Source organism: Eulemur rufifrons, chromosome 30 (genome assembly GCF_041146395.1).
Source record: "Eulemur rufifrons isolate Redbay chromosome 30, OSU_ERuf_1, whole genome shotgun sequence".
NCBI lineage: Eukaryota > Metazoa > Chordata > Mammalia > Primates > Lemuridae > Eulemur > Eulemur rufifrons.
In genome coordinates this window covers 93,540,432-93,566,812 of record NC_091012.1, presented here as the reverse complement: position 1 = coordinate 93,566,812, position 26,381 = coordinate 93,540,432, and the positions used below count along the sequence as shown (strand labels likewise).

Below are 26,381 nucleotides of genomic sequence, written 5' to 3'. Positions count from 1 at the left end.
AATTTTCACACATTTACCAAATATTTAGCAAATATTCTTACAACATTCACCAATAGAGACAACTTACAGGTTCGACAATATTGAACTTCTTGGACTCCTGAACTTCCTGGATTTGATAAACATAATCAAGGGAAGACTCGAAGAAATTGTGCCTCTCCTTGTCCACCTGAAGGTCTGCCTAAAGAGGAAGGGCAACAAATGTCACACATTGGCATAGTCATTCATAATGTCAGGGCTTATGGACTCAACAGAATGCTAGCATTAGAGGGACAATTATCCATCAATGAGTGATGTTACCCTTTATTTTACAGATAGAGAACATGAAGCCAAGAGACAAAAAGTGGATTGCAGTTTTGGTTCAGCATAAAATAAGCTTAGAAGTCATCACACCAGATCCATCCTGACAACCAGAAAAAAGATGAACCAATGGGAAATCAACACCTCTTCTTAGATCCAACCAAGAATTCAAGACAGAGGAGAAATTGCTGCTTTGAAAACTAACTAAAGAGGTAAATACAGAGAACCAGACCTTACCAGAGCAGAAGCCCAGGAACAGAGTGAGATACTATGGCCAGCAGTGGTGAAATTACAACTGAAAGAAATATAAGTATCAGAACTTATTTAAGAAGAAGGAAATGTGATGAAAAAAACAAAGATAAAATAAAAAATTGTAGCCTCTGACTACAACAGTAATGGTAAACTGAGCACAGCCAAGCTCCTAGCCACACAAACACAAAACCTCACATTAAAGACATATTTAGCTCAGTTCCTTTTACCCGAACATCATCTCTGGCTTTCAACAAGAAAGTACAAGGCATACTGAAAGGCAAAAATCACTCTGAAAAGAAAGAAGAAGCACAACAATCATTTTCATAAGAATTTACATAAGGCAAAGATTGTGGAATTATAAGACTGTAAATTTCAAAAGGCTCTAATAGAAAAAGAGAACATGTAAGAACACATGTATAATATTAGGAAATAGACGAAAATTCAAATAAAGAATCCCAAAAAATGCTAAAAATAAAAAACACCATAGCCAAATTGAAGAATATCCTTACTGAGCTCACCAGTAGATTGGACATGGTTGAGGAATTAGTGAGCTTGAAGATATGTCAACAAACCTCGAAAACTGAAATGCAAATAGAAAGAGGAATGAAAAACAAGGAGCAGAACATCCAGGAACTGTTGGAGAATTACAAAATGTGTTAACATGATGCATACTTGGAATATTAGAAGGAAAAGAAAAATAGAAATAAATGAAAGACATATTTAAAGTAATAATGTCTGAGAATTTTCCAAAATAAAAGATACCAAACCACAGATCCAGAAAGCTAAAGGAACATGAATCAAGATAGATATCAAAAAAATCTCCATGTAGTTATATTGAAAGTGTAGAAAACCAAGGACTAGACAAAATCATAAAAGAACCTAGATAAAAAAAAAAAAAAACAAGGTTAAGAATTATATCAGACTTAAATAACCATGCAAAAAGAAGAGAGTGGAGTAAAATATTTATGTGTTAAAAAAAAAAACTTAGAATTCTGTATACTGTGAAATTATCATGCCAAAGGAATGGAAAAATAAATACTTTCTCTAACAAAAAAATTGAAGGAATCTGATGCCAGTAGACTTCTCTTGCAAGAAATATTAAAAGTTAAGTTCTGCAAATAGAAGGAAAATGATGTAAGTCAGAAATGTGGACCTACATAAAGAAAAAAAGAATATGAGAAAAGGAATGCATAAAGACAAAATAAAATCTTGTATTTTTCTCATTCTTAATCTAACAGAAAAGATTTTATCTAAAATAATCATTGCAGTAATATATTTGGTGATTATAGCTTACAAACAAATAAAAAGAATAGTAACAATATTGTAACAGACTGAAGGGAGAAATTAGAAATACTCCATTATGAGGTTCTTGTACTGCCCATAGGCAGCATAGTGTAATTTGAAAGTGGACGTGGATTAACTGTAAATGCAAACATCAGGTTCTAAGGCAACCACGCAAAAAAATTAAATGAAAAGAAATATAATTGATATGCTACATAACAAAATATAAGTCCTTAAAATTTTCAACTGAAACAAGAGAAGGCAGAAAAAGACTGAAAGACAAAAAATTAAAAGAAACAAAGAACAAGGGCAAAGACAGGAAAATAGTAACAAACGTGGTAGATACTGCTCCAACAATATAGATACCTTTAAATGTCAATGGTCTACATAAAGCTATTAAAAAAACAGATACTGTCACGGTGCAAAAACATAAAAGTAAACTATATGATATCTATAGGACATCATTTTAAATATATTTTAATAAAAATAAAGATTAAAAGTATGGAGAATGATTTATCATGCTAACATTAATCAAAAGAAAGCTGGAATAGCTACATTAATTTCAAAAAAAGCACACTTTAGGACAAAGAAAACTATTAAGGAAAAAGAAGGAGTATAACATAATGATAAAGATGTCAATTCCCCCAAAAGTCATAAAAATCCTTAATGTGAAAGTGCCGAATAACGTAACACCAAAATACATGAGATAAAAACTAATAGAACTTCAAGGAGAAATAGAAACTTCCACAATTAGAGACTTCCACACTCTTCAGTCATTAATTGACACATCCAGCAGGCAGATAAAAGGTAACGATATTGTTGACAAAAGCGGTGCTTAGGACCATTACACACTGTCATACAGAGTAGCATAATAATGGACTTTAGAGACTCAGTAGGGGAGAGGGTGGGTGGTGTGGGAGGTATCAAAAATTACCTATTGGGCACAATGTACTCTATTCTGGTAATGGGTACACTAAGGGCCCTGGCTTCATACTACAAAATTCATCCATGTAACAAAAAAGCACTTGTACCATAGAACTCTATTGAAATTTAAAAAAAAGAAAAGAAAATGATTCTTCAACTTAAAAAAAAAAAAAGAAGTGAGCTATCAAGTCATGAAAAGCTATGGAGGAACCTTAAGTGCGTATTATTAAGTGAAAGAAGCCAATGTCAAAAGTCTACATACTATATGATTCCAACTAGATGAAAAGAGAAAAATATGGAGTCCATAAAAAGATTAGTAGTTATCAGAGGCGTGGGGGAAGGATGAATAGGTAAAGCCCAGGAATGTTTAGGGCAGTATACCTATCCTGTATCTGTATGATACTGTATTGATAGATACATGTAATTATACATTTCTCAAAACCCATTGAGTGTACTATACATTAGATCATCAATTGTAACAAATGTACCACACAAATACAAGCTGTTCATAATAGGGGAACCTGTGGGGAGGGGAAAGAATACACAGTATATGGGAACTCTCTGTATGTTCCATTCAGTTTTTCTGTAAATCTAAATTTTCTCTAAATTTAAAAAATAAAGTGACCGATGCAAGGTCACCCAGCTCATTTTTTCTCCCTACATTTCCTCCTTCCAGAACCAGGTCATTTTTTATTGAAAAAGTTATATAAAGGCTACATCTTTGCTGATCAAGAAAGTTACCAGGGACAACTAAATACAGCACCAAACTGCTAAAATACTCCAGAAGCTTGAATAACAAAAGTCTCCAAAATTTGGACCATGGGGTCCACAAGACCACCTCTGAGTTTTGTTAGTCCCTAGGAGGACTCGCAGGACTCGGCACAGTCATATTCATAGCTAAGATTTATTTTAGTGAAAGAATACAAAACAAAATGCAGAAAGGGAAATGACACATGAAGTCTAGAAGCAGCTAGGTACAACCTTCCAAGAGACTTCCCTTAGGGCTGTTACCCAGGACACCTTTAATTCCTCCTTCAATGAGTTATAACACAGTGAAAATGTTGTCTGCCAGGGATGGTCATTAGAGATTGCATACCCTCGGTGTTTACTAAGAGCTGGTTATATAAGAAACTTCTGCCCAGCACATAGCAAAGTTCTAGACTCCTAGAAGAAAAGAAGGTCTTTAGAATAACACTTATCATATTCCTACAGGCATTATAGGAACTGGAAGCTACTCTTCCCCCATAATGGGAACTTCATTACCAACATAGAGAACTGTTTACCAGTCAGGTTCTCAGATGCCAGCCAAGGGCTAATCTTGTAAACAGGCCTTTTTAAGCATAGTGCTCTCAGGTCCATTATGTCAACTCTTTTCTACAAAGGAACCCTGACACAGAATAAATGCAAAAGGAAGAAAACAAAAGAGGACAAAAGGAAAATGGCAAAAAACACCAGACTTAATTCCAGTTTATGGAAGAAAAGTAGCTCTTCTCCTTTTCAATATTAACTCCCTCCACCACTGAGGCTCTTGATCCATCATCTTCAAGCTCCGCAGACAATGTGATGGATACCCATTAAACCAAGTATCAGGAGATGAGCTACATCTCTGTCACAATCTATGTAAGCCTAGACATGATTTCTAAAACCTTTTGTAGCTCATATCTACGATTTTATTCCATCAGGTACCTCTATTCATGCTTTAATCTTTAATAGCTCCATCTTCTACAGGATCTTTTACTTATCATTCTTCCATTAAAAAAAATTCTTAATCAGTTAATTCTTCCTTTCCCTTCCCCACTGCCACTCTTCTGGATAAGGTCCTTTCCCTTACATCATTGCAACAGTTTCCTAAACTGGTTATTTTGCCCTCTAGTTTCTCCCTGATCTAATTCATCATACAACCTCAGCTACTTTAAGATTCCTAAAATAGAATTCTACTCATGTTGCTTTCATGACCAAAAGCCTTCAATGATACCCCAGGGCCAACAGAATTAAATACAAACTTCTGTGCTTAGTATACCACAATATGGCCTCAACTTGTATGACCCCATCTTGTCTTTCACTACCCTCAGATTGTAATGCAACTTCAGGCCAAACCATTTCCCAAATGCCCTCCATGTTTTCCGTCCTTGGGACCATTGGCCTCCATTTCAAAGGTCCATTTCTCCATGACTACCTGGGAAACACTTTAACCTATTTTTGAATGACCACCTCAAACTGGAAAGGCAACATTCTTCTACAAAGGCAATTCCCCACAACCAAATGTAAGTATTCCGTTCTCTACTTTCCTACCCCTACAAGTGTACCAAATACATAAATATATTATATTATGTAAAAACTTCTACTTGTATAAGATTAATGAGTATTCTCATTCAATATGCCAACTGTAAGCTACAGAATAGCAGAAAGCATGTCTTGTTTTCTCTGTAGTGCTGTTGGACCCAGAATAGTGCCTGGCATTTAGAAGCCAATCAATGAATAGTAGCTTATTTGAACTGAAGTTACTGTAAATCTCATGTAAGCAGTAGTCACAGTACAGGACCAAATACAAAAAATAAAGTTATGGAATATCTCACGGCAAAAATTAGAAGTTCTGCTCCTGTTCTATCAAATACAACATTAGTTTAACTCTATCCTCGTGTGAAATCTAGAATTGGAGACTTGGAATAAAAAGAGATTCTGGGTATCATCAAGACCTTCTTACAAATAGGGGGAGTTCGGCCAAGAAAAAAGTATCTTACCCAAGGTCACATCCTGAGTTAGTGGGGGAGCTGGCTGGAAAAATCAGGGCTCCTGAGTCCTAGGCCAAGGTTTTAACTGCAAGTGCTACTATCACCTATGGTTCCCTACTAAAACAGGGTATGGAGAAAGCCCTCCTATAGATAACTGCCACTGTTTCCAAGGCATAGCTAGCAATGGAACGCAGGGGCAAGCTTTTGAAACATACCTCTTGTAATTGAGATTCTTTCTTTTTGGAAGATAGATGTAAGTGCCGATCCAGCAAAGAATAAAACCTCTCACCATCCTTTTCGAATTTCTTTTTCCGCTCCTAGATGTGGGAAAGAAGGCACAGATTAAATCTCTGCTTAGAAATCACAATGAAGGAGACAGTGTCAGGTTTCATGTGGTGAATGCCTGTAGTTCCTGGGAAGAAAAAAAATAACATTTGCATTTGTCTCAGCAGTTTCCACTTCCTGAAATATAACACCAAACCACTCTGCCTGGAAAATGGGCAGTTCCTTTTGGTGCAACTGAACACTATAGGAGCTGTGGCTCAGAGAATTATGCATAAAAAGGGGCCTGTGCAGTAGTTACATTTTTATCCCTTCAATGTTTTTCACATGCATTAACCACTCAAATTTTTTTTGAAAAAGGAAGAAGGAACACAAGAGTGAACTAAATATATGTCATGAAAAAGTTAATCTACAATGCACATAGACAACTGATAATAAGTAAAATATTTCCAAGGCAATAGGAACCTAGCACTATCTCTCTGAATGAATTCTTTGGAATTATGTGTATTAAAAGGGACTGTTAAAAATAAGGAAAAAATCCTGTAATATTTAGCTGAAAAGCAAGAGCTGAAAAGCTGAAATGAAGGACTCAGCCTTTACTGTCCTCAAGCATGAAACTTAATTTAATTAAGTTCTCTGCTGCTCAGCACAACTGGAAGTCACACAGCATCCAAAGCAGCACTAACAATGCTTGCATGTCACATACTAATGCTGACACTCTACAATCCTCTCAATACCATGCTGGGAAATTCATGTAAAAGGCTCCTGTTGTCTCATAGGAAATCAGAACTCACTTAACACCCACAATGTGCAAGGTACTAGAAGAGGCACAGAAAGGGACACAGAGATAATAAGAAAAAAACAAAACCTCACAAAAGGTTTATTGCTACAGGCAATGTGTTGCTGGGCAGGAAGCTAGGACAGAGCTGGGACCTGTGACCTGTAAGGAATGTGCTCTTTATCAGACTATTTTTTTTTTATAATGGAGGGAAAAAAGTAGGTAAAAAGCTAACATTCATTAACTGAGGCCTACATCAGGCCACACACACTGTAATAGACACTTAAAACCCATTATCTCATTAGAGTTTCTGTTTGAAACGGTTTTAAAAATATATGGTAGTGACAGTTACGTATCATTTTGAATATAATCAATATTACTCAAGCGCTAAAGATGATTAAAATGGCAAACTTTGTTATATATATTTTACCACAATAAAAAAGTTATATGCTTAAGATCAGACAGACAAATTCTGGTTCTATCAATCACTAATTTTGTAACCAGTGAAAAGTTAACCTCACTAAGCTTCAGATTTCTTAATCTCCAAAACTGTCACAAAAATAACATAGTATCTTACTGTATTCTATGAGGATTAAATGAAGTAAATGCATGTAATGTGCAATTTACTGTCTGTATCTGTCCAATAAACAAAACATATTATCAGAAAAATATGAATTGATCATATCACTACCGCCAGGCTCAAAACCTTCCAGGGTTCCCCACTAAACTTAGGATAAAATTCACACTTCTAACTACGGCCTACAAAACCCTCCATGATCTGGCCCACACCTACTTTTACTACATCTTCAACCACTCTCTTGCCAGTGTTTGGGACAGGTGCAATAGCTTTCTTTCAGTGCCTTAGACATACCACAAAGCTTGTTCCTACCTCTGGACCTTTGCACTTGCTGTACTCTGCTAATATTCAGGTCACACCTAAAATGTCACTTTAGAGGCTTTCTAGTAGGACCCACTCTAAAGCTACCCAGCACCAACTCCACCCTCACCAGTCACCTCTAATCGAATAACTCATTTTATTGTCTTCACATCATTTTCTATTATCTGATGTTATTTATCTAATTATTTGTTTACCATCTGCCTCCTATTCCCTGGAACACCACTATAATGTAAGGTCCACCATGAGCAGAGAATTCAGCTGTCTTATTCACTGTATGTGGAATCGTACTTGTACTTGGTCTATAGTGTGCTCAAATAAATATTTGTTGAAAAAATCAATTAATGAATACATGAATTAGACTTGCAACCTCAGGACAGTACAAGCACTAATTTCCTGTTCCAATATGAACAACATCAAACTGCTAGATTAGAAATGCTAACATGAACTACCTGCCAATAAGTTTATTACATCAACTCCTTTTATTCTATTTTTCTGGCAGTAAAATCACATTGTTTCATCTAACTTACATGTAATGCTAGTAATAGCTACCACTTAAATTATTTGTCAATTGTAAAGTATTTTATATGCATTACCTCTTTGAATCCTCATACAAGCCTCTGAATATTACCGTTTTTATCCCCATTTTCAGATGAAAAATGAGCCTGAGGCTCAGAGAACTAATTTGTCCAAAGTTGCACAGCTAGAAATAGAGAGCCAAGATTCAAACACATGTGTGACTCTAAGATCAACACTATCCTAGGTTATGGAAAGGGCACTAAACCAGGTTCAAATTCGGCCTTTTTTATTTACTACTTATGTTAACTTAAGCAAGAAAATTAACCTCCTGACCCTCAATTTCCAAAAGTAAAAGTAGATAACCTGGTAAAGAGACCACCATTTATTTTATAAGAAAAGACAATTAGGCCAGGTGTGGTGGCTCACGCCTGTAATCCTAGCACTCTGGGAGGCCGAGGCGGGCCTCAGGATTGTTTGAGCTCAGGAGTTCGAGATCAGCCTGAGCAAGAGCGAGACCCCCGTCTCTACTAAAAATAGAAAGATATTATATGGATGGCTAAAATATATATATAGAAAAATTAGCCGGGCATGGTGGCGCATGCCTGTAGTCCCAGCTACTCAGGAGGCTGAGGCAGGAGGATCGCTTGAGCCCAGGAGTTTGAGGTTGCTGTGAGCTAAGCTGATGCCACGGCACTCTAGCCAGGGTGACAGAGCGGGACTCTGCCTCGAAAAAAAAAGACAAGACAAGACAAGACAATTAAGTAAATTCCTTAAGGACACGCAACACACCACTAAATGAGATACCACCTATGGGATATTGATTTAAATTAGTACCAAGTATAAACTTGCATTTAAGGTCCTTGAGACTCACCCAGATCTACTGTCTAGTTTTATCTAGAACACTCCCTGTATGAACCACTTATATCCATACCATATTATTCCGTGTTTTACAAATTTGCCACATTTTTCATACCATGCTTTTTGCTCATGTCATTTCCTCTACTTAGAATGCCCTTTATCCATTATTTCCTTATTGAAATTGGAAGGCCCTTAGCTGGCTGGTTCCTTTTCCTCCCAAGAATAGAGGCTACTTGATATGCCCATACAGGTCTAGCCAGGCGGCAATTGCTGAAAACAGGCCACCATGAGGCAGGGTGAATTGAGAACTGATGTCCCATACACTCCACTCACTATCATGTCAGTGTAACTACTAGACTGACTATGACTTTGTGTTCCATTAGAGACATCAAGATTTCTAGCTGGTTCACAATTCCTAGTCTCTACCTTGCATCTCACTTGAGTCCCAGACAAATTTCCTGTACTTCATGCCCTCCATCAGTAATCAGGTACTTTAGAATTGGATCCTATTTAGTTATGGACAATCTTGATCCTTCTCATCACCCCCTCCCTCCTACCACTGAACTAAGTCACTTACTTCCATTTCTAAATAATGTTGCCTCCTGAACTCCTTTTTTGAGTACCACTAGTTGGGCCATTGGTCTTATGCTAGGGTCATTCCTGACCTTAGGGGTGAGGATAAGCTATGTTTGTAATACAGGAGAGATTTAAGTATGTTTTTATATGGAGGGAGAAAGAATGGAAAACTCAAGTGAAGGGGATAGGATACAAAGCTTAATATCAAGTATGGGTAGGAGAAGGGTCCAGATGTTTCCTGAGATAGGAAAGAACAAGGCAAAGATAGGTAGGGATGGAGGGTAGTTTTGCAGAAGGCTAGCAAATGAGTCAGTTGATGGCTGGCTATTGGCACAGGGGAGATAAGAAACCATGGTCTTGTGATTATTAGAGTTACTTACATATCACTGAGCTCCCTGAAGCTAAGGACAATGCCTTATTGAATTCCATCCCTAGCATTGGAATAGGCACACATAGGTGCTCAAGATATACTTATTAAATTAAACTATCATGTAATGCAGGAAATCAAAGGGAAAGAGAATCTAGTATCTTCTGAGTACCCCTAATATACCATGCATAGTCTGGACATTTGATCCCCACATAATCACCAGTGTTGCCTTACAATAAACATGAGTAGCACTTTTTACAAATGAAGAAACTACACCTCAGAGAGGTTCTTCTTACCCAAGGCCACACAACAAATAAAAGGTAGAGTGACCTATCTAAAATCCCCTCCATTCCCCTGCTTAAAAGCCTTCATTATTGACTGCAGGACTTTGCCTGCACACCCTGAGAAGATATACATGATCCTTTGGAAAATGGTAATATGCACTTTGACAGCCATCTATCTTTGCATGAGATGTGCCCCTCCACTGAGCATATTCTTCCCTCAACTCACCACTTCACTGGATAATTTCAGTTCATCCATTCTTCTCGATGGACTCATTACTAAGTCTTACTCAATGCCCCCACATCCTATTCTGGAATTGGGGGCCCCCCGTGCTCACTCAGCACTGTATACATAATAATATTATAACACCAACCCCACTGTTTGTCTATACTGTGAGTTCTTTGAGTGCAGGAACTGTATCTCAATCACCTATCTAAACCCAGATATAAATAAGTAACAGAGAGCATGCTATTAATTACTTGGTAAATACTGAGTGAGAGACAAACAGGAAGAATATAAGTAAAAGAGAACAAAAGAATGAAAAGACAGAAGGAAGGAGTACTTGTTAAAAAAAGGGATTGTGTTATATTAATATTTTTAGTCCTTAATAACAAATTCAATAACTAGAAACATTATCACTGCATCACTATTAATGAGGATGTTATATCATTTATATGTACTAAAACATTTATAGAACATTACAAGGAGAACACATCTTCATAGGCATTAGGGTCACTGGTGAATAACAATTTTCTTTTTACTCTCTAGGTTTGCATAATAAGCATACATTCAATATTCCAACTGTATAGATTCTTTTATCTCACCTAGTTATAAACATTAAGGAAGCTTGTGGAAGTCATGGACTTAGCTCTGAGGGGAATCCAAAAAAGGAAAGGCTATTGGAACTAGGCTTCGAGACCCTCATAATAATCCAGCAAGGACAAGAAATGTACCCAGAAGCCCAATATTCCTTTCAGTTGTAAAACGAAATGCTGAGGTTAAGTAATGTGGTAGCAATGTCCTTACCAAACAACCTTGGGGTAAATTAAGGACAGTCTATGGAGATTGCTATTTCTTATATGTATCTTTTAAGGATTTTATATTTTTTATTTTTAGTTTAATTGAACGAAATGGACATTGAGGCAAGAACAACTGTCCATCCAGCAGTCAGATTGTAACAAGCTTTGCACAATTCCATAAAAACCTCCTATAGATGAGCAGCTGGCTGGGGACCACTTGAGGACCACACAAAATGCCTAGAGAACAACATGTCCAGACAGCCAGAGCTCACAAACGTCTGTCCTAGCTGGAGGAAGTTAGCATAAATTGCCAAAGGTTTAAAACATTGGCTCTGGTTCAGCAAATGTCCCCTTTATGTACTGAGCAGGCTCCTTCTCCAGCCAAATGAAGCTGGGATCATTTGGGCTGGCAAGACCAGCTGTGGAGCTGACAGCTATTGTCCCTCCTCCTCCTCCCACTTGGAAGGGGATGTGAGCTTATATAACCTCCTCCACCCACTTGCAGCAGTCCCTGGAGATCCCAGCCTACAGCACAGGCAGGGCTGTGAGCTCCAACTGGATAGTGTATCACTCTTTTTATGGAGGATGACACTTCTGTGAGCAGGACTTTGCCATGTAAAATAACATACTAAGGCCTTCCTTTACAAGGACTCTCCAGCAAATATTAATTCTTGCTGGGGGGGGGGGGGGTCAAGAAACAGTAAACATAAGAAAAGAGAAAAACTCAAAACTATAATGTAAAATTCACCTTCAACAATATACATAAAATTCAGATTTAGAACTTGTTTTTAAGGTAAGGATGAATGTAGAAAAAAGTAAACGACACAGCTCAGCAACTTCCCAGACAGCCAAGACACATGAATTCACTGGCTCTCAATTTCTGCCCCAAGGGAAATTGCCTCATTGTTTTTTTGCTGTGTCACAGACACGGCAATACCAAATGGTATTGCAGACTGCTAAAAAATCAACTATACAGATAAATCAGCCATGCTGAGGTTTATAATCCTTATAAGGTTTAACTTATAACATACAAGTAAAAGGGTGAACTTACGAAGACATTTTTGAAATGTATACAAGTAGTTGACAGAAATAGAACTAATGTTTCGGCGCCAAGCATGTTTTATGCGCTATCTCACTTAATCTTCACAACCCTGTGATGTAAGTATAATTATTATCCACATTTTAAAGCTGAAAATGAGGCTCAAGGACATGAAGTAATTCACTCCATGTCACAAAACTAGTATGGAGTAGGGTTGGGCTGGTCAGCGCTGATCGGTTGAGCCATGTTTCTCCCTGCGTAACTACACGGTACAATGGTTAACGGCATGGAATCTGGAATCAGACTATCTGGGCTCAAGTACCATTTGTGCTCCTTCCAATATATTAACGTAGTTATCTAGCCTCCTTGAACCTTAGGTTTTTGTTGTTGCTGTTCTTTGTCCACATTTGGCTTTTTGATTTATTATAATCTGTAAAAGGGGTATAAATAAAGAGTCCTTACCTCATAGGGATTTGAAGATTGAATGAATTATATATGTAGAGTACTTAGAAGAATACCTGGCATTATATGAACACAATATGAATGTTTAACAAACAAATACACATACATGGTTATAATACCCTGAACTTAGAAGAGGTCATGAGTCACATCCAGCCCACTGTGCTGCTGCCAGGAATAACTCCACTTAACATATCGCATAGCAACAGATGGCACCCTGAAAGATCTTTGCCGATAGCAATGTTACCATTTTCCCTAACAGCACACCCAGAAAATACTTCCTCAGCTTGAACTTCAACCCTTTGTACTATGATTTTAGCCTACTTCCCACTGTGTAGTCCTTGGAAGAAATGGAGAAGAGATGAGCATGGCAAGCTGAAATCTCTCCCAATCCCACCCCCAAGAATTTCTCCATTTTCTGTAGTAATAAAGACATAGAAACAGAAATAGAACCCTAGGTTCTAGTCTTAACTCTGATTCCACCTAGCTATTTGAACATAAGCTAATTACTATATCCCTCTTCCTCTAGTATCCTTATCTAGGCAATAAAAATACTAGATGAAGAGATCTCAAAGACCTTTAATGTTAAAATATTGAGGAAAAATGACTTGTTCAAGGTAAAACCACTTCTTAACACAACACTCTAGAACTTAACTCTAGTTAAGAACTCTAGTTCTTAACACTACACTTCTAGAAAAAATATTTTGACAGAGAACAATCTCTTACCTCCTGCCTCCTTATCACCACAAAATTTCAGCCAGGGCCTGGTAAATTGAATTATTGTTTTCAAATCTCCCCCATTCCCTGTGTCAATGTATTCTGCCATGTGACATCACAGTTCTTCCCAAAAGAGGCAGAATTACTTCACTTTCTTATAGATGTCTGTCTTGGCCATATGACTTAGTTTGGCCAATTGAATTTGTGAGGAAGTGATGGCTGACCACCTTTGAGACTAGCTTTTAAAAGCTTACATGTCTCTATTCACCCACCATGAACTTATACTATCATGATGAGAAGAATCTGCCTCAGGTAGACCCTTGGTCCCTGAAAAATAGAGACACATGGTGTAGACCTAAACAGAGCTAATAAACTGAGCCAAGTTCCTATAAACCTTATAGAGTTCAACAAAGCTACCCCAGACAAATAGATGTTTAAGTTAGGCCGGGCAGAGTGGCTCATACCTATAATCCTAGCACTCTGGGAGACTAAGGCGGGAGGATTGCTTGAGCTCAGGAGTTCGAAACCAGCCTGAGCAAGAAAAATTAGCCAAGCACAGTGGCACAAGCCTGTAGTCTGGGAAGCTGAGGCAGGAGGATCACTTGGAGCCCAGGAGTCTGAGGTTGCAGTGAGCTATCGTGACAGCACTGCACTCTAACCCTGGCAACAGAGTGAAACTGTGTCTCAAAAAAAAAAAAAAAAGATGTTTGAGCTAGAAATAAATGCTTATTGTTATATGCCGCTGACTTTGGGAATGCTTTGTTATGTTTTACTTATGATAGCTAACCAATACACAAAGTTTGCCAAAGCTCTCAAGGAAAGCATTTAGTGGCCATGATAAATTTCATATCATCAGACAACTTCATCTACCAACAATTTCCTATTAGCTTCCCAAGTGAGAGTTTACTCTTGAACTCAAACACCAGCTTACTTAAGGTTCTTATTTCCCTGCCTGTTTTCTCATCTGCAAAATGAAGATAACAATAGTACCTACATCACACAGCTGTTGCAAGGTTCCAAAGAGATAATGCATGGAAAATACATATTGATTATTTGGTAAGAATAGCAATGATGATGATGTTGGTGGTGACGATGATAATGAATTGGTACCTTCCTTGACACAATCATGGAGAATAGTAAACGCTTTGAAAACAATATACAAAAACTTCCCTGTGGCTATAAGATTCTTGTTGGGATTAAAGCTTTTTTCCCCCCTTATTGTCTAACAATGCCAGCTTCCTCCTGTGATTGTCAAAGGATGTAAGAAGCAGCTAAATAACATGTTATCTCACACACACAGAGGATATACAAATAAACAAGCAAAAAAAAGAAATCTCTGCAATGCTATCCCGGGGAGTATATATCCTACTGTGAGCAGAATCCAGGGAGATTTTTCAGACAAAGTCTGGCTTTGAAAGATGGAACTCCTTGGAGGACTGCTGTGCCTGGTGGGACTGATAACATAATTAAAAAAAAAGAATACCTGCTTTGGTTAGAACACAGACACATAAATAAAAAGTTCTATTAACAAAGTTGTCTGGATAGATATATGCTTAGAAATACATAAAATTCGAAATATAGCCCTTCACTTTCAGAATTGCAATGCGAGGCCTAGCTACGTTCTATCTTGGCTTGTCTCATTCATACAACTTTAGAAGTAAAATGAACTCTGTACCTGATTCCCTTCATTTTTATCAGATAAGAAAACTGTGATGCAGAAAGGTACATGTGATTCTCTCTGGAGGGAAATGGCTGAGGTTATCTCAATGGTATTACCTTAAAGTTTCATGTCTGATCATGAGAATATAAGTGATTTGAGTATATAGAGAACTCATAAAGCTCTGTTTAAAATGTCATATTTATGAAATATCTTTCAAGAAAAATGTGACTACATCTCTCTAGGAGCCTATTGATCTGGGTTTTGGTCCCATTTCCCACACTAAAAAACTGTGCCCCTGGGTCAGTTACATAACCTTTTAAGCCTCAGTTCCCTCATCTGTAAAGTGAAATTGGACTAATAACTTTGAATAACCCTCCTGCTACTAAACTACAATATAGTAATAAATAGATAGTAATAGATAAGTTCATTTACATTTTTTTAAAAATTAACAACCACAATAGGCCTATGTTATATAGGCAGGAATCATTTCCATAAGTTATTTATTTTTATTTTTCTTAAGAGCCAGAGTTTTGCTCTTACTCAGGCTGGTCTCTAACTCCTAACCTCAAATGATTCTCCTGCCTCCACCTCCCATACTGCTAGGATTACAGAGAGCCATCCCACCTTGCCCCATATAAGCTCTTAAAGTGCTTAAGACCTGCTAGATCCCCAAATACGATCTAAAGAGCATGAACATAGGATCCAAAGAATATGGGTTCTAATCCTTGTTCTGCCAGTATCTTCCTGTGGGACCTGGGAGAGGTCACTTTCCCTCCCTCGGTCTTTGATGCAATCTCTCTCTGGAATACAAGATATGTTGAAGGCTCCCTTGTGATTATTATATCAAAGTACTGTAGACACATAATCAGAATTTTTCTTTTTCCTACCCTTTGAGTATATCCCAGAGGTTCCTAGTTAGGGTCTCAAAAGGCCATTATAACACTCACTATTCATTACCAATTTAACAGCATATCTCTTCTTCTTTACTATTTAGTCAGATAATCAGGAAGGCAAGCAACGTTCTCAGGAGAAGTGAGTCCCTTACCAAGGCCATGAGGGAATCTTAGTACTCCCAATTATATACCTACAAGTTGACCCACAAATCAGCTACGCCAATAAAGTCTAAGGGAACGTCTGCTGATGACTTTGGGAAGACTTTTTCTCTCTGGATGAAAGAAAAACTTGTTATATGAAAGGAGCTCTTTCCTGTCCTTATGTTTGGGATGCTAATATGTAAGGATGTGATATGTTGATCTGTGAAAGCTATTTCATGACCCTGAGGTAAAGTCTAAGAGAATCACACAGAGAAGACCGAGAGGCCACTGACTGAAACTTCTAACTGCCTACCTCCAGAGTTCTTAAATGAATAACAAATGTTCCAACGGTATTTGAAGGTTAATTTTATATATCTACATGGCTAGGCCACGATATCCAAATATTTGGTCAGACACTAATCTAGATGTTGCTGTAAAGGTGGTTTCTAGATGAGATTAACATTTAAATCAGTAGACTTTAGGGAAATATGGTTAACCTTTAGAATGTGTGTAGCTTTATTCAATCAGTCAAATGCCTTAGGAGAAAAAAGACCCAGGTCACCTGAGGAAGAGGGAATGCCTGTGAACTTGAGCTATAACACCAGCTTCCCTGGGTCTCAAGCCTGCTGGCTTACCTTACAGATTTTGGACTTGCTAGCCTCAACAATCAAATGAGCCAAATCTGTTTCTCTCTCTCTCTCTCTCCCTCCCTCCCAGTCCTCCCCCATACATGTATCTTCTTGGTTCTGTTTCTTTAGAAAACTTTGACTAATATACAATATAACCCAACATTAGAAACAATTTTGACTGCAAGTTAACAAAAAACCCAACTGACTCGCTGAGTCACTTTGTTCCTGGCCACTTGTTATTGCTCTCCAACACCCCACAAGAGAAAGTTATTACCAAAGTCCCTAGAATCTTAATATAGAGGCATACTTCATTTTATTGTGCTTCACTTTATTACATTTCACAGCCATTGTGTTTTTTTATTAATACAAACTGAAGGTTGTGGCAACACTGTGTCAAGCAATTGAATCAGCGCCATTTTTCCAACAGCATGTGCTCCCTTTGTGTCTGTCAGAATTTTTTTAGCAATAAAGTATTGTTTAATTAAAGTATATACTTTTTTATAGACATAATGCTATTGTATAATTAATAGACTATAGTAAGTATAAACATAACTTTTATAGACAATGGGAACCAAAAATAATTGTGACTCACTTTATTGCAATATCCACTTCGTTGTGATATTTGCTTCATTGCAATGGTCTAAATCTCAGCCCACAATATCTCCAAAGTATGCTTGTATTGGAGCTTCCATAAAGACATTTATTAATACAAATTAGCAGTTAAGAATATGGCATTCCCTGTGTGATAAGGCACTCAATTTTAAGCATTTCTGGTTTACAGCTGGAGCCAAGTAGCAGGAACACAATTATACCACACCATCCAGGATGAAGACCATGGACTTGCAGACACCAGATAGACCTGGGTTTAAAATCTGGCTTTGTTATTTTGTAGCCTGTGTGATCTTGAGCAAGTATCTTATCCTCTCTGAGTGCTGTTTTCCTCATTTGTAAAATAAAAGGCATCTTCTTCACAGGGAATTGTGAAAATCAAATGCCAGTGTGTAGGGCATGATGCAGAGTAGATATTGAACACAAGTAAGCTCTTATACCTTTATCTATCAACAAAATATTTTTAAATATTAGGCCTACACAGTAGCCAGTAGACACAGGTGGCTATTTTAACTTCAGTTAATTAAAATTAAATGTAAAATTCAGTTTTTCAGTCATACAAGAAACTTTTCAAGTATGCAGTAGCCATATGTGACTAGGAGCTACTCTAGTGGAGACTTCAGATATAGAATATTTGACATTTCCTCAAAAAACAGAGAATTCTCAAATCACAATCCAATTCAAGGGGATATGTGCTCTTGATTTCATATATCTCCTATCAACTCCAGGGGTGACTATGAAGCCAGCTAAAGAGCAGAGTTACAAGCTCACACAGGCTTAGCTCATCCAAGAAAGGTGACTTTTGTAATTACAAAGTGCCCTCCAATAGTGAAAGTGAAAAGGGCACTAGGATGGAGAGAAAAGGCAGATAATTGTTTCTTTTTGGTTTTAAAAGGGAAGAAGAAACTTTTGGTGTCTCTATGTTCTGTGATCCAATTCTCCTCTGCTCTAGTGGAGGACAGCAAGAGACAGAGAAAACAATGTGACCTCCTCCTGGGTCAGTGTCCATTTTGTGTCACCAACAATCAGGACGATATTCCCTTTTAACATTTTACTCTTGAAGCTAAATGTGGCCAGTTTTCTATTTTTCAGGCATAGATTACCTTGTTACAGAATCTTATCAATAATATCACCACATCTGCCTATATGGGCACATTCTTAGATTGCTTGAGCAAAGAGATTACTGTGTGCCAGGTACTTTACATATGTGATCTCATTTGATATTAAGTAGAGTTGCTTTGTGTTTGCTAGAGAATACACTGGTTTTCAACAAATGACTGATTTCTTCTGTACACAAAGTAGAGACATAATAAACATTTGCTGAAGCATATTCTATTGTATCTTTTTCGATTAACTTATGTTTTCCCTTGGATGTAGAGCAAAGAAAAATCTTTTATACTGCTGGTGATGAGTGAGGACATAAATTGATACCAGCAGTCTGGAGATCAAACTGGAACTCTATGTAGAAAAGATACATAGATTCTATAACATAGAAATTTTATTTCTATATATATATATATATATATATATACACACACACCCTGGAGAAAACTTTACATTTGCACAAGAAGACATGTAAGACACTGTTCACAGGAGTATTGTTTGCACTGATATAAAAAAAAAAATGGAAGCCAACTGACTCATCAGCCAATAAGATAATGGTTGAAGAAATCATGGTATATATAGCACTTGTGTTTGTTTTTGTATAACTTGTGGACAAGGACTTACAGACAGGTGTAAAAAATAAATCCTCTTTTGCAACCCAAAACTCATTGTTCAGTATGAGTTTTGATACATATAAGAAGGAATATTATGAGATAGAAAAAAAAAAAGAAATCATGGTATAGTTTTGCAATGTAATACAATATAACCATAAAAATGAATAATCTTCGGTTGAATTTATAAATGCAGATGAATCTCACAATTATAACACTGAATGAAAAAAAGCAAGGTACAAAAGAATACATGCAGGATCATTCTATTTTTACAAATATAAAAAACAATAAGACCAAATATTTATATACTGTTTCCAAAAGAGTTTTAAGCATTTTACATATATAAATGCTTTTTAATCCCCAAACAACACTATGAGGTAGATACTACAATTGATCCTATATTATAGATAAGGAAAGTAAGGTCCACAGAAGTTAAGTGACTTGGCTAAACTCAACAGCTAGTAAGTTGAAGAGCTGAGCTGCAAACCCAGGTAATCTTACTCCAGAGTCCACAGTCTTAACTACTATATTACATAAAACAGTACTATATATGACATAGGAACATTCACAGATGAGGTAAAAGAAAAGGAAACTCAGAATAGGGGAGGAAGACCATATATGAAGATAATCAGAAGGATAAACACACAAAGCTTCCCTCAGCCTCTGCCTTCCTACATGTACAACACATCAGACCGTTGGTGAAAGACATGCTATTATGTTAATTATTTTTCAGGTTTTCAATTTTTAAAAAATTATAATATATACTCTGAAAAGCACACCACACAAATGTCAAATTTGTACAAACTGAACACACTTGTGTCAATCAGCACCCAGATGAAAAAACAAAATGTTACCAGTTTCCTTGAAGAATTTGTTATCCATTGTGATTTTATTTATTTATCTATTTTCAGTATCAGCTCCACTCTGGGGTAACCACTCTGGCTTCTAACACCATCAGTTAGTTTTGCCTAGTTTTGCTCTTTACAGAAATGGACCCTAATAAAAGATAATTTTCTGTGACAGATTTTTTTTACTCGACCTTAAATTTGTCAGATTCACCCCTATGATGGTATACAACAGCTCTAGTTGGTCTGTCCTCACTGCTGTGAAGTAACAAAAATATGCCACAATGTATTTACACATTCAATTATAAAGAGACCTTATTGATCTTTTTTTTTAATCCTTTCATAGCAGCCCTAAAAAGTTGAGATCAGAGTGCAGTGTAGGAGACACAGACTCTGGAGTAACAAAAATCTACTTGAAGCTAGCTTCTGTTAATAACTATGTATCCTTGGACAAGTTATTTGACCACTATGGGTCTTTATTTCCTCATCTGTAGCATGTGGATAATAATATTAACTGAAATGACATATAGCAAGTACCTATTAGATGACAGTTATTATTATAAGGATTTTAAAATCTTTCTTGTTGGTGGGGTGCAGTGGCTCACGCCTGTAATCCTAGCACTCTGGGAGGCCAAGGCAGGTGGATCGTTTGAGCTCAGGAGTTCAAGACCAGCCTGAGCAAGAGCAAGACCCCATCTCTACTAAAAATAGAAAGAAATTATATGGACAGCTAAAAATATACATAGAAAAAATTAGCCAGGCATGGTGGCACATGCCTGTAGTCCCAGCTACTTGGGAGGCTGAGGCAGAAGGATCGCTTGAGCCCAGGAGTTTGAGGTTGCTGTGAGCTAGGCTGACGCCACGGCACTCTAGCCCAGGCAACAAAGCGAGACTCTGTCTCAAAAAAAGAAAAAAGAAAAAAAGAAAAGAAAAGAAAAAAAATCTTTCTTGTTTACTTGAAAATCACTTATGAATTACTGTCATCTGGCACCTTGACTACTGGATTCTACCTGCTAATGAATTCTGGGAGCCATGAAGACCCAAGCACGTGGGAAAATCTGAAATTCAAATTCTTTGAAGCTGTTGATGGATGATTTGCTGCTGTTTCCTCCTTCTCTCTCCCAGGGCAAGCACTGACCAAAACTAATACCTTTGGCTTCATCTGCCCTTTCTTTTAGTATTTTCTCAGTCTCATCTACCTCCAAAACAGTCCTCCCTCTTAAAGTTCTTTCTGTAAACTCTGTTTATGGAGAAGAAATAACAATAAGACTGACACCCCCATGTCCTGCTGTCACTGTCCTCTTGCCCGCCATCTGTTGGGTGAGAACACACTATATCAGAGCTACCACGCCAGCTCCCACTCTCTAAGAAGTGGGTTAAATGCACACTCAGATGTCTTAGTCAGACTATTTGGCCTTGGTCCCACCAGAAACCACAAAAAGGCTCAATTCAGTGGCTGTTCCTCTCTGGCAAGGGCATCCTTGAAAAAGAACTGAAAACATCATACTGTGGGCAACTCTGACAAGGCCCAAAAAATATGAATCAAAGGGTACAAATACTCTCCCTGTCATGTGTCTAGAGGAGATGACTGAGTCTTTATTTTGCCATCTCTAGTGGACAGTCCAGCATTCTACACTGCAGGATGAAAGACGCATTATGAACAGAGCTGGACTAAGCCTTGTTTGTCCTCCCTCAATCTTGGGTCAAGGGCGGGGGAGGGGAAGGAAACTGAATGGTGATGGGAAAGGGAATAGTAGAAAGAAGGATTCTGCTAATCGAGTGATAGCTAAAGTGTACCCATGGGGATGGACTCACAAACTCTGCATGTGTTGAAATTGGAGGGATAGGAAAAGTTAACCAAACAGAAATCTAGAGTAGATGGGCAAAGAACTCTAAGCCTGGCAGACAACAAATTCAGAAAAAAGGGTAAAGTAGGCAATTATCTTTGATCTACCCTAAGCACCAGAAATTAACATTTACATTAACCCAATAGAAGATATATCAAATACTCACAGCCAAGAAACTCTAGTTCAAATCCTGGATTTACCACTGACTATTTCCACTATAAAATGAGTCTAAAAATAACCACCAGAAAGATTACATTAAGGTTCCAAACTAGAATAGCACCATTACCAACCATAACCGTGAAAAGTGAAGGTGTGGCTGAAAGGATTTGAAGGCTGAAAAGAGATAAAAAGAGACAGAGGTGCTAATATCTTCATCTTACAAAGCTATCTATACTCAAAAGTTGATGGAGATAAATATAAGAGTTAAATATATTATTTAAAGTAACAAAAGTAACCAATAGAAGAAGTAAAATGGGGGGAGGGAGTAAAAAAAAGAAGAAGAAGTAAAATGTTATAATAATTACCAAAAATTGGAAAGGGAGGGAAAATTGGAAGGAAGGGCTGAGGGAAGTGTGAGCAATGATCTCCTATATACATACCATGAAGAAATGAAAAATTTTCTAAACTAAAATTAAAAAATAGCAATATAAGCATAATTTTATAACATGACAATACATGAATAAAATATAAATGGTTAAAAATGGATTCCTCTGACTCCTAGGGAAAGAATAGAATCCTTTTGATTTCCTTTATAGACCCTGTGGTACTATTTCATTTTTAACTGCATGTATATGTTTATATGCGTTCTGTAAGTTTAATTTTTAGAATGGAAAAACTGAAAATGATATTTTCAAAAATTGAGGATTGTAAAATGGGATTAATATTATAAAATTGCAGATCATACATTAAAATTAGAAAAAAAAACAAATGTCTACCTCCTTGTGAAAATATCCTAATTGCCATACAGAGGTTGAAAGATATATCCTATTTAATTGATCAGTTTTACCATAAAGAGGTGGTTTACAAATATTTATAGCCAATAGAATTATATTTTAAAGAAGTATTGCCCAAAAAGTTCACAATATAAGACAGATCCAAGGAAAACTGCTCTGGTTACAGCAGGGAGTTAGGAACCCCATCCAAAGAGTTCTTCATGAAAAAAAACACCTCTAAAGGACATGATACCTATGAGATCACTTGTAATTCCATGCTTAAAAATCTGACAGGCCCAGATTCTTTGCCACTTTATAACAAGGATTATCTTTTCTCCATTGTACAATAACATGTTCCTCACTTCCATCTGAAACCCCATCAGAATCACTCTTAAGGTCCACATTTCCACCAACATTCTGTACATGATATTTATGTATTCTCTAAGATGAAAACTTTCTCTATACCTCTCCTCTTTTCTTTCTGAGCTCCCATTAAAATTGTTTTTAAAAGTCCCATCACAGCAATGTCAGGTACTTCTAACACACACATCAAAACTCTTTCAGCCTGTAATTAATTATCCAGTTCCAAAGGTGATTTCACATCTGTAGATACTTATTACGGCAGCACCCCACTTCTTGATACCAATTTCCATATTATTCTATATTCGTCAGAGAAGCAGAAACAATAGGATATGTATATCTAGGAAGATATTTATTACAAGGTATGGGCTCATGTGATTATGGAGATTTAAGAAGTCCCATGAGCTGCCATCTACAAACTGGAGACCAAGGAAACCCAGTGGTACAGCTTGAAGGGCTGAGAGCTTGAGAACCACTGGCATATATTCCAATCTGAAAACAGGAACACCCAGGGAAGGAAAAGATCAATATTCCAGGTTTAATCAGCTATTGGAGATTCCTGTGGCCCAATCAAGTTGACACATAAAATTAACAATCATACCCTTGTAGAGTGAAGAGTAGCAGCCCAAAAAATACTCAATTGTCATAAAAAAAAAAATCTTATAGAGAAAATTTACCTTGGTGAAGCCTATTTGCTCCTTCCGGAAATTTTCCAGGGGTTTGATCAGCAAATCACTAGCATTATGTACCTAGAGGGAAAAGAAAAAACACACAAAACAACTTTTACATTAACAAGTTCATATACAAGATTTCTTGTTACTATATTTTCTTGTAATACACCATCCTGCAAAATGTTAAAATGTTTGATGGTTTGTTACTGTTTTTTTTTCCCCCACATTGCCTCTGAAAATCAAATGCTTTGACAGGAAATGAGAAGGATCATTAGGGGCTTTTGTCTGTAACGTTAATGGTAATCTGACCCAAGTTTTAATCAATAAAGAACTAGAGTGATGTCTAACAGCAGACAACAGGGGACCTGAAAGACATGTGAAAAGCAGAAGGAGAACGGCAAATACATGAAAAGGCAAAATGTACCAAATGCAAAACATTTCATGAAAGGTAAATAAGTTAACAATGATAGCATTAGGATAAATCCCAGGATAAATCATTTACAGTCCTGCTCTGGTATGCCATAAAACCAGAACATTTTCATCAGAACTTGGAGTGTTATTATAGCATAACAGGAAACACCAGACCAGGCCTTCAAATTACCTAACTATAGTTGCTGAGAATCTGATTGGAATGGCCTGACAGGTACTACAGATATTGGCATTGATAGGTTCTGCAGGTATAAAAATATCATATACAAAGTGGACTCCTTGTTCTGTGGACAGGTAAAGATATACAAAGCTTCTTCATATATACCTCTTGGGAGACTGAATCTGACCTAGGCCACAAATATGGTTTGTTTCCTCAGTAGTGAGAGTTAGAATCACTATAATGGAAGACCTCAGAGAAAGCATCTATAGGGCTGCTTATAGGACCCATTACATTAATTTTGATCTCTTAAAAGACAGGGAAGGGCCGGGCGCGGTGGCTCACGCCTGTAATCCTAGCACTCTGGGAGGCCAAGGCAGGTGGATCGTTTGAGCTCAGAAGTTCGAGACCAGCCTGAGCAAGAGCGAGACCCCATCTCTACAAAAAAAATAGAAATTAGCTGGACAACTAAAAATATACAGAAAAAAATTAGCCAGGCATGGTGGCACATCCCTGTAGTCCCAGCTACTCGGGAGGCTGAGGCAGTAGGATCGCTTGAGCCCAGGAGTTTGAGGTTGCTGTGAGCTAGGCTGACGCCACAGCACTCTAGCCCGGGCAACAGAGTGAGACTGTCTTAAAAAAAAAAAAAAAAAAAAAAAAAGACAGGAAAATAGGCTGGGCATAGTGGCTCACACCTGTAATCCCAGGAGGCCAAGGTAGAAGGATCACTTGAGGCTAGGAGTTGAAGACCAGGCTGGAAAATGGTTAGACCCCATCTCTACTAAACATAGAAAAATTTGCCAAGCATAGTGGGGCACACCTGTTGTCCCAGCTACTCAGGAAGCTGAGGCAGGAGGATCGCTTGAGCCCAGGAGTTCAGTGAGGTTGCAGTGAGCTAGGCTGACACCACTGCACTCTAGCCTGGGAAACGGAGTGAGACCCAGTCTCAAAGAAAAAAAAAAAGAAAGAAAGAAAGAAAGAAAGAAAAGAAAAGAAAGAAAGACAAGGTAAATACAGGAATGTATTCCTTGTCAGATATGACAAAGTGTTAGTAAGGCAACACAGCTCTGAATTCTTCAGATAGGGAAGCAATATTTAACCTAGCATAAAAAACATGCAGAGCTCGGGCATTAGCATATATTTTAGCCATATACTGTAGGTATTAGGTTGGACTGAGAATAAGCTCCTAAGCACTTCGCAAAGCCAGATTTGCACCGAAAAAAAAGGTCATAGTCACTGTTTGGAGGTCTGCTGCCGTTCTGATCCACTACAGCTTTCTGAACCCTGGCGAAACCATCATATCTGAGAACTATACTCAGCAAATCGATGAGATGCACCGAAAACTCCAATGCCTGCAGCTGGCATTGGTTGACAGCAAGGGCCCAATTCTTCTCCACGACAATGCCCAACCGCACATTGCACAACCAACAATTCAAAAGTTGAATGAATTGGGCTACAAAGTTTTGCTTCATCTGCTATATTCACCTGACCTCTTGTCAACCGACTACCACTTTTGCAAGCATCTCGATAACTTTTTGCAGGGAAAATGCTTCCACAACAACCAGGATGCAGAAAATGCTTTCCAAGAGTTCGTGGAATCCCAAAGCACGGATTTTTATGCTACAGGAATAAACAAACTTATTTCTCATTGGAAAAAATGTATTGATTGTAATAGTTCCTATTTTGATTAATAAAGATGTGTTTGAGCCTACTTATGATGATTTAAAATTCACGGTCCAAAACCGCAATTACTTTTGCACCAACCTTTGGGCCTCCTGTTTTTTGTGTAGGTATGATTCAGAGTTCAACTAAATGGGCAAACTACTAAAAAGGCACTGTTAACCTTTATATGAGAACAACCTGGTGACCTCCTGACATTCTGATCAGATACAGCTCCTAATACTAACATCTAGAACTGACAAAACCCAACAGAAAACATAAAACTAGGCAAGAATAAATAATGTTTGCCTTAGGAGCAGAGTCATTTTTGTCTACATTTCCTGATCATCGTATTTCCATGGCTGGCTTTCTAAACCCTGTTTGCTCTAAGGCTAAACTTAAAAGATCATGTAACCCTTCCCTACCCTTGCTGTTTCATATCAAAACAGATCCCTTGCTTGCAAAAACTTATCCACCTGGCTGATTCTCATCACATCTCAACTCATCAACTGGATCTAAGAAACCACATTTGACCCTGATCATACTATAACCCAACT

At 37.5% G+C, this 26,381-nt stretch overlaps 1 protein-coding gene and 1 non-coding gene across 2 annotated transcripts in view; one reads left to right on the top strand and one right to left on the bottom strand.

Annotated features, from left to right (window-relative positions):
- The window catches only part of OPHN1 (oligophrenin 1), a 310,055-nt gene that overhangs the window by 140,243 nt on the left and 143,431 nt on the right, over positions 1 to 26,381 (bottom strand). The window contains exons 4-6 of the mRNA XM_069463584.1: positions 23,586 to 23,657; positions 5,702 to 5,803; positions 68 to 178 (exon numbers count right to left, since the gene is read on the bottom strand). Coding sequence (XP_069319685.1) covers positions 68 to 178; positions 5,702 to 5,803; positions 23,586 to 23,657 — 285 coding nt within the window. The remainder of the gene's footprint in view (positions 1 to 67; positions 179 to 5,701; positions 5,804 to 23,585; positions 23,658 to 26,381) is intronic.
- LOC138379349 (small nucleolar RNA SNORA40) lies at positions 18,894 to 19,021 on the top strand. The gene has a single exon (XR_011232115.1). It is a non-coding gene; the product is annotated as a small nucleolar RNA SNORA40 (small nucleolar RNA).